General features: G+C 42.1%; 1 protein-coding gene across 2 annotated transcripts in view; it reads left to right on the forward strand.

Moving 5' to 3' along the window:
• Window positions 1-10,000, forward strand: part of LOC143017857 (uncharacterized) — a 277,362-nt gene that overhangs the window by 135,433 nt on the left and 131,929 nt on the right. For both annotated transcript variants that reach the window (XM_076172824.1, XM_076172825.1), the window contains exon 3: window positions 8,864-9,071. In XM_076172824.1, coding sequence (XP_076028939.1) covers window positions 8,865-9,071 — 207 coding nt within the window. In that variant the 5' untranslated portion in view covers window position 8,864. The remainder of the gene's footprint in view (window positions 1-8,863; window positions 9,072-10,000) is intronic.

A 10,000-nucleotide genomic window follows, 5' to 3' on the forward strand; every position in this document is an offset into this window, starting at 1 on the left:
TCTCGTGGGCGGGGAGTTGGGTGGGTGTGTGCGCATAAGGTCAAAGCATTATCCATAGATCGGTCTGAGCTCTCTTCCGGGAGAGACATAGCTGTCGATCACGAGTCCAACACGTGATCCAAAGACCAAGGTGAAAGGTGAATCACACACACACACACACACACACACACACACACACACACACACACACACACACACACACACACACACACACACACACACACACACACACACACACACACACACACACACACACGCACGCACGCACACACACACACACACACACACACACACACACACACACACACACACACACACACACACACACACACACACACACACACACACACACACACACACACACACACACACACACACACACACACACACACACACATGGTTTCCTGACCTTCATTTACGCGCCACCTCTGTCTAACCTCGGTCTCGCCTCCCCCTCTTCCTCCTCTTCCTCCTCCTCCTTCTCCTTCCCCTCCTTCCGCTACGCTCCACCCGACAAGGACAAGACAGGTCAAAGGTCACGTGATAGAGGTCACGACTCTTCTTATTTGTGTGTGTGTGTGTGTGTGTGTGTGTGTGTGTGTGTGTGTGTGTGTGTGTGTGTGTGTGTGTGTGTGTGTGTGTGTGTGTGTGTGTGTGTGTGTGTGTGTGTGTGTGTGTGTGTGTGTGTGTGTGTGTGTGTGTGTGTGTGTGTGTGTGTGTGTGTGTGTGTGTGTGTGTGTGTGTGTGTGTTTGTGTGTGCATTTATTTCTTATATTCTTGTGTAAGACAAATGCTAAGTAGTAACGTTCATTTAACTTTACCTCAACCTTCATTAAGTTTACCAAATGCTTGTACTGCATTCTTACATTAATGTCATGCATATTTGTCCGCGTGACTGTACATGCAACTGTTTCACAATTGTCCCATGTTTGATTAAGAGCGCGCACTAAATGATATCTCGTAACGTAGTCACTTTGTGGCTTTCTTGAAGTGGAGGACTTTGGCTATGTAGTCAAGGAGTGCAACAGAGCAAAAATAAATTGACTCCTTCATTTTTCTATCGATCTATTCTCTTTGTTTATACATCTATTTATATGATCAATTATTATATGATCTATTTATATGATCAATTATTCTTCGTCACTGTATTCATTTGAGCTAAGACCAATCTATATAGTCAATTGTTTATTTATTTACTTTCTTATTCATTTACTTATTTATATATTTATTTGTTTGTTAATCTATTTATTTACTGATCTATTATTCATCTATTTATCTATTTATTTATTTGTTTACTTATTCATATATCCATTCATCTATATATATTTGTTTAAGTTTTTATTTGTGTATTATTTAATAATCTATTTATTCATGTATTTTCCTTTGTTATGTATGTGTTCACGTTTATTCATTCTTTATTTATCTGTGTATTATTTCATTTATTCATCTATTTACTTATTTACTTGTCTATTTGTGTGACCAGGTGTGGGGGTAGGGACACCAAATTCGTGTTAGTCTCTCCAGCGTCGTGACATACTTTATATATTTTTCTTACTCTGTAAGGACAGGAGGGCCTTATGGCCAACCCTCTGCCTTGCATTTGAAAGTGAAGGTGTTCAGCCTTGAAGGTTCGCTGCAGAACCACCGGTCTATCCCGTGGAAGATGATGCAGTCTCTATACCCTCTCGACTTTCTTACTGTGAATCACCATCTCATCTCCATCAGCTCTCTCTCTCGCTAGTTGGTTTTGTGCAGTGTAATGATGAATAGTGTGAACACAGTGAAACAATAGCCCATTCCTCCGAACATTTACTACTATTATTATAATTTTCACTTTTTTTTTCGGGGACTTAGATGATTGGCTGACTGAATTATAAATGTTTGGGATGAGGATTCTTTTTTTTTCTCAGTCATTGTCTTCGATCATTTCGAAATGGATCTCGATTGAATATTTAAGATGTAGTGTCTATATTTTTTTAAAGTCACTAGGGGATGCCAGACGACTTTATTCAGTTGAAGGAAATCGCCATCAATCATTCATCATCGTAGCGAATAAGGGGTTAATTGAGATTAATCCCTATCCCCTTTCAGTAAGACGTTTTGCTCACAACTGGGGTAACTAATCAGACATTAACGAAAATAAAATATGCAAAGTGTTTATGACAAATAAGGACGATAGTGTGAGAATTATCAGCCTTGTTTCGCGTCCATTTCTTTGTTGACATCTAACCCCCTCCCCCTCGTTGCTATTCCCGTCCTCCCAAAGTTCAGGTCTACATTCCAACGTTCAAATTTTGTCAGTCTTATGGCCTACTGTTTTCCTTTTTTCGTCCTCAAGGAATTCAAGTTTTTCTCGTTCTACTTTTTGTTTTGTTAAAAATTCCTCTACTTTTCCCATGCCCTTTTTTGACAAAGGTGAGACCATTTTCTGTGTCACCTCCTCCCTGAAGATGTGAGAACTTTGTGCGGCTGTATGAGCCAATTTTTCCGGCGACGTCATCAGCTACGACACCAGTTCTCAGACCTAATTATCATTTACCCCCAGCCGGCTTTGAGCATTCTTCCGTTTACCACTTTACCCTATAAAAAGTTAATACAAAAACTATATCAGCATCAAGTTGCAGAAACAATAGAAAAATACATCTTTAAAATTAAGATTCTCCACGAGTAGTTTTTGACCAAGAAAGAAGATGTACATTCCAGTCATGCATATGACATTTGACCCACTTAGCTAGAGCGATATCACTGAAGTACTACTAAATCTACAGATTTCATATACTTATCCTAGAGCATATCCTTTCTTACCTTCTGAGGCCGAAAAAACAAAATAATTCAAGGTATTGAATTCGGTACTCTCTACCTTCAAATGTTTAACCGAGTCACTTGACCCTTGGTCTGACACCAGACGTCTGACGAATCTAGATACGAACATGAATTTTACTTCCACTGAATGAAATCCCCCGGCGACAGACGAAATAAATCTACAATTCGTGAATATCAGTGAAGAGCACAGAAAAGACACATCAGCATATAGATTGGACAGTGAAGTCTTAGCACTTATCCGGAAAGGTATTAGTTGTCGATCACGAGTCCGACACGTAATTCGCGCCCATGATGAATCACTGGTAGGCGTAAATCTGCTATGGCTGAGTCATATCTAGAGGATATAAGCTGAAAATAAATTACATATTAACTTCTAGTTAAAATGAAGAAAGGAGGTAGTGCCAAAGACGGAATATTGAGAATTACTTAATTCTAAAAGTTAAAAACACACACACACACACACACACACACACACACACACACACACACACACACACACACACACACACACACACACACACACACACACACACACACACACACACACACACACACACACACACACACACACACACACACACACATATATATATATATATATATATATATATATATATATATATATGTCTATATATATATATATATATATGTATATATACATATACATATATATATATATACATGTATATATATATATATTATATATACCAAAAATCTACTTTTCGCAAGCTTGAGAGCTCACGGAAAAAACTAATTAATAATTCTTTTGCTGTCGTTTTTAACAGAATATATATATATATATATATACACACATATATGTATATACATGTATATATATATATATATATATATATATATACATATACACACATATATGTATATATATATATATATATATATGAATATATATACATATATATATATGTATATATATATATATAATATATATATATAAATCTATATATTTCGATTGCAAACTGAAGAGGATTGCAGTTTGCAATCGAAATATATAGATTCCCCGTTTCCAGTCTTTTCTACTCCAACAGTGGTTTCTACGTTATTGACAAATGTGTGATTACATTTTTCACCTGTAATATATATATATATATATATATATATATATATATATATATATATATATATATATAAACATGTACACACAAAAAATACACATGGGTTTATTTTCACCCTTTTACAAGTGTGGAAACGAAACCTTGTACAAAATTGCGAGCTTGTATCTGTGAACATGAACATAATTACATATTTGCATGTGCAACGTACGGGCACATTATTCTTCATCTTAAAAGTTTGTTTTAGAATCTTTCAATTTTAAGTTTCTTTAAAGACGTACAATTCTCTAACTCTTAGAATGCGATACCCATGATGCAATGCCTTGGTAGTGAATTTCCACCTCCAAATAAGTACTTCCTTAATTAAAATCTAGGGTATTTGAAAGAGAATGGAAGCTTTGACCATTTAGTTTGCCTTTGTTATGTCGTCAGCGGACATGACGAGCGGTGATGTACAATTGATGCATAAATTCAACGAAAAGTCCAGATGCAACGTGACCTTGTCGTCGTGACGTAATGTCGTGCCCAACTCTCACTCAGCCATATGTCGCTTCTCCCGCCGAATCTGTTCTTCCGCCTATTGCAAAACATTCTGTAAATTTTTAGTTATATCGCGCGTTTACCTTAGACCTATTTCTTTGTTATATCATACGAAATTATCGCACGATCACTTATATGATCTGTGAATTGAAATGCGACCGATTGTAGATGATGAGTAGCGTCCAGATGGTCCCAAGGTCAAGGAAAAGAAAACTTCCCCGATAAGTTGTTACGGATCTCTCGGGAAGCTATACTTAGAACACACACTCCCTCACTTCCTCCACATTGCAAGAGAGCCTCTGTTTCAGAAAGCTCAAAAAGGGATAGCCCACTTCGATGGGAAACACCTGTTGCCATTGCAAGGTCATGAAATGAGTAAGGTGACCTCTGACTGCAACACTCAGTTTCAGGTCATACGGAAGAGACATCACTTCGTGAGCCATTTGGACCAAGAGTCGTCGTTTTTTTTTTTTTCCGCCAAGGAAATGTCGCGGGAACAAACGTTTACAAAGTCGTTCGCTTGTGGAGCTGGCTTCGGTTTGGGTGGCGAAAGAAAGAAAGAAAGACGTGGAACGAAAGTTTTGTCGTAATTCTTTTGCGTCATAAATTTAGTGCTAATTAGTAAGCCCTGGAGTGTTCAGAGATATTTGGAAAATTGGACACACCGTATCGGGAGAGAGAGGAAATCATTTTGGGCCACAAGGAAATGCCAAGTCGGGTGACAGGAAACCGAATGCTGTAACAACTACGTCATGTCGCAGTGTCGCGCACTTATTACGGTGCGTTTCTTCACAAGCAATTCCAACACTGTTCCGACAGCATCACTAACGTTATCTCATGACAGAAGAGATTTTATGCTATAAGCAGTACTATGAAATCAAGTCGCCTTGGCCCTGTATTAAACCATTATGGCAGAATTCAAATGGTACGATGACTTTGTCAAATGGCATGATCTGAACTTGTAGCTGTTCATGTGTTCAATTTGAAATGTATTGTACTAGTTCAAAAAGTACCTTAAAGGGCACAGCTGAGCATAGGAATTCTTAATGCACCTGGATTGACATAGAACTTTCGGTTTGCAACCGGGAATACGATAAAGGCGTACCAAAGGTACTTTCTGGTTGCAGAGGTGGAGACATCTGTGCCATACGCCTTCCACCTGTGCACTGGATCAGTGTATGATTCTGTTGGTGTTTAACACAATGCACGAAACATTTTGTGCGTGGGTACATGCGCCTTGCAAATTCTGCTTTGGCAAAACACTCCCATTTCCACCTAAGCCCCCTCCCCCCATCTGCGGAATGGAGGGGCAGAGACGGGGCCGCGGGGGATCGCGACCCCGACGGGTCGAGTGGTGACAACGGTGACAAGACTTTTTTTTCTGTGGCCGAGGCATAGCAGTGGCAGTGGCAGTGCCCCCACATACCCCGCGACGAAGGGGCGAGCGCCAAGTGAAAGTTATGAGGTCATGGGGGCGAAGGAGAGTTTAACATCCGGAAGAGTCTCGTCAGGTGTGTACGCGCATGTGTGTGTGTGTGTGTGTGTGTGTGTGTGTGTGTGTGTGTGTGTGTGTGTGTGTGTGTGTGTGTGTGTGTGTGTGTGTGTGTGTGTGTGTGTGTGTCTGTGTGTGTGTGTGTGTGTGTGTGTGTGTGTGCGTGCGTGCGTGCGTGCGTATGTTTGTTTGTGTGTGTGTGTGTGTGTGTGTGTGTGTGTGTGTGTGTGTGTGTGTGTGTGTGTGTGTGTGTATGTGTGCGCGCGCGCCTGTGTGTGCGCGCGGCTGTGTGTGTGTGCGCGCGCCTGTGTGTGCGCGCGCCTGTGTGTGTGTGCGCGCCTGTGTGTGCGCGCGCGCCTGTGTGTGTGTGTGTGTATGTGTGCGCGCGCGCCTGTGTGTGCGCGCGGCTGTGTGTGTGTGCGCGCCTGTGTGTGCGCGCGGCTGTGTGTGTGTGCGCGCCTGTGTGTGCGCGCGCCTGTGTGTGTGTGCGTGTGGAAGCATTACGTCACACGCATCTTGTTCTTGTATCCGGCCACAATGGTTAATCCCGCAACCAAGCAGTGCCGGGTAAAATCATCTGGGCGGCAGTCAGGATAGAATATACGCATGGGAAAAGTCGCACAAATGTGGGTCATGATCTGTATCTTAGTTTGGCGCCTTCGTGGCGCGATTGGGTGTCACCAACACACGTTGGACGATGGGAACGCCTCGCACTCTACCAAAGAGGGCTGGCAGGGTGTTGTTACTTCGATGAAATAAATATGTGTGGGTGTATACATACATACACACATACATACATACTTACATGCATACATACATACATACATACATACATACACATACGCATATATACATATATTTATATTTCAAATTACCCACTGTAGAAACAAAGCAAAGGAGACAGACGAACTGTATATTTCGACCACTAATGTGGTCCTCTTCAGCAGAAGGACCACAGTATATATATAGCTCCGACAGTGGGTAACTTAAAACATTTTACTAAATGTGCTACTACATTTTCGTCTTGTGTGTACATATATATATATATGTATATATATATATATATATGTATACATATATATATATATATATATATATATATATACATATATATATATAATGTATATAATAGTGCCAAAACAATTCTCAATTAACTTTTTCATTGTTACGAGCAAGGCGTTTGTGTGACCCTGAAGCATTATTATTTCTTCTTCTTTTTCTTGTTACATCCGCCAACTTAGGCCTTCTCTGTTCGACGCGTGTGTGAGCAATCGGCCGAAGGTCAAGGTATGGGTGAGTGGTAAGGGTGAATGACTTCCCCCTCCCCCCAAACCCCCAATGTCGAGACTCCCTCAAAACCATTTCTGTCCCTTTACTTTCACTTAAATTCTAAGATACCACTCAAAAGATCTTTTTTCAATTCCTGACCTACCGCCTCTCTTTTTTCTCTTTGTCTCTCTCTCCCTTTTCCCTCTCTTCTTTCCCTCCTTCTCTTTTTCCGTCCTTTCCCTCTGTCTCATCCTCTTTCCTTCGCGTCTCTTTTTGCTCTCATTCCTCCTTCCTTGCCTTACAATCCTCCTTCTCTTTTTCCCTCCTTTCCCTCTACATCCTTCCTCTTCCCTAGCACCCCTCCTCCCCTGCCTTATAATCACTTTACTTTCTTGTCTGCCTCTTACCCCGTCCCCTCATCCTCTCCTTCCCTCCAATTATTCATCTCTCCTTTTATCCCTCCTTCTCTTCGTCACTCTTTTTATCTCTCTCTTCCCCTCCATCCTTTCCTCTCTCTCTCTCTCTCTCTCTCTCTCTCTCTCTCTCTCTCTCTCTCTCTCTCTCTCTCTCTCTCTCTCTCTCTCTCTCTCTCTCTCTCTCTCTCTCTCTCTCTCTTTCTCTCTCTCTCTCTCTCTCTCTCTCTCTCTCTCTCTCTCTCTCTCTCTCTCTCTCTCTCTCTCTCTCTCTCTCTCTCTCTCTCTCTCTCTCTCTCTCTCTCTCTCTCTCTCTCTCTCTCTCTCTCTATCTATCCTCTCTCTCTCTCTCTCTCTCTCTCTCTCTCTCTCTCTCTCTCTCTCTCTCTGTCTCTCTCTCTCTTACTCCCTCCTTTTCTTCCTTCATCCTTACCACTCCTTCCCCTTCTCCTCCCTTCCTCCTTTACTTCCTTCCTCACACTATCACTCCTTTTCATTTCCCCCTTCTTTCTCTACTTTCTATTCCAAATCTCTCCATCGCCTCCCTTCTCTTTCTCTCTCTCTCTCTTTCTCTCTCATTTTTCTCACTTTCTTCCTTCCCTACTTTCTTTCTTATGTTTCCCCTCTCTCGTCTTTCCCTGTCTTTCTCTTTCTCTCGTTCTTCCTCCATCTCTTCTTTCTTCCTCTTTCCAAAGGCGACTTAGTCTCCGACAGCCAAAGGGTTAAAGAATATCTTAATTAGACATTTCGTCTCCGGCAGCAACGACTTGAGTGTCCTTTTTCTGATTACCTCTTCCAGACGATTGTACTCGGCTCAGGGAAACCTTCGGTGACCAAAGAGAATGACGTCACTGATTTAACTTTTTGCATAATATGAGTTATATTGTAACGGATAGTTCTGTGTGTGTGTGTGTGTGTGTGTGTGTGTGTGTGTGTGTGTGTGTGTGTGTGTGTGTGTGTGTGTGTGTGTGTGTGTGTGTGCACGCTAACGGGTGTACACATGCTCATGTGTGATTCACCCTGGTCTTGGATCACGTGTTGGACTCGTGATCGACAGCTATTTCCCTCCCAGAATAGAGCTTAGAGCTCATATATGACCGATCTATGGGTAATGTTGTGACCTTACACGCACACGCACCCCCCAACTCCCATACAAATGATACCTCCCAAGCCACACGTGTCCCGACACCCCAAGGAGACTTCCGACCTCACGAAAACCCCGAGGTACCCAGTAACGCCTCTCTTTCCTTCCGCAGGATGCCGAGCAGTGTCAAGAGCCGCGAGAGCGTTGGAATGCCGTCCGGAGAAGCTGGCGACGGAGGCGGAGGTGGTGGCGACGGAGTCGGGAACGTTGTCGTGGACAGCGTGGATGGAGAGAGCACCGTGGCCATCCCGCAGAGAGCCGTCGTAGCCACGAAGTACTTCGAGTCCGGACCGCCCCTCTCCAAGGTCCAGCTGGCCACGGTGAGTCCCACTTGTTTACTAGCCTCTTCTGAAATTTTGTCCTCTTGTGGCGAGCGCGCCAGGCGATTTCATTCAGCTGAGGGTCGGACCCCATGGGACTAGGGGTCGATCTAGATCCCTCAAAGCTGCTGGGTATCTGACTACGGTCTGAATGAAATCGCTTGACTTCTTATTCCTGTGTCTGAATCAAAGCCCACATACCCACTTCATCTTAATTATGTATAAAGTATATGAATGCTTTGACTCTGCCACCTTCCCCCCACCTAATAAGGAGAAGAAAACCTTTGATAGTTATGTATTCTGTCAAGAAAGGATGTAAATACTGTACCATTGGACTGAAAAGGCAACACCATCCACATTTTCTTTTGGTGCCAAGCCATTTTATTCAGGCTGAGGGAGACCGAAGTACAATTCCTTGATAATAGAGAATCACGATCACTCATGGGTCTTTTCTTCAAATAAAATTTATCAAGATTTTTGATAACGGGATAATATGAATTCAAAGGTTCGGACGAGCAGACAAGAAGTGGAAAGATTTAAAGACGACAGTGGTAAGAGAGGTTAGTCAGTACCAAAAACAGTTAGCATTCTTGAGTGGGTGTCACTTAATTCCTTGGGATGAGATGAGGAGAACCTCCCAAAGAGAAGATCTAATCTGATCTTTCGTAAAAACGAAATTCGCTCGGGATCCGGTGGCAGAGAAAAAATTTTGGTACGAATTTCGAAGTCAGACACTGATGGCCACCATTGCACACGAGAAGGAAAGTGGTCGTTCCGTTTCCGGCAAAGTGTCTGTCTTCTGCTTCTCATTTCACTTCTAATAACTACCATTTTTTTTTTTTTTGCCAAATAGAACTCTCCAACTAGATCGATGCATTTTACAGGTATTCAGTAAGGTGTTTGTGTTTGTGTTTGTGTGTGTGTGTGTG

Source organism: Oratosquilla oratoria, chromosome 33 (assembly GCF_046742065.1).
Source record: "Oratosquilla oratoria isolate Oo_2021 chromosome 33, ASM4674206v1, whole genome shotgun sequence".
Classification (NCBI taxonomy): domain Eukaryota; kingdom Metazoa; phylum Arthropoda; class Malacostraca; order Stomatopoda; family Squillidae; genus Oratosquilla; species Oratosquilla oratoria.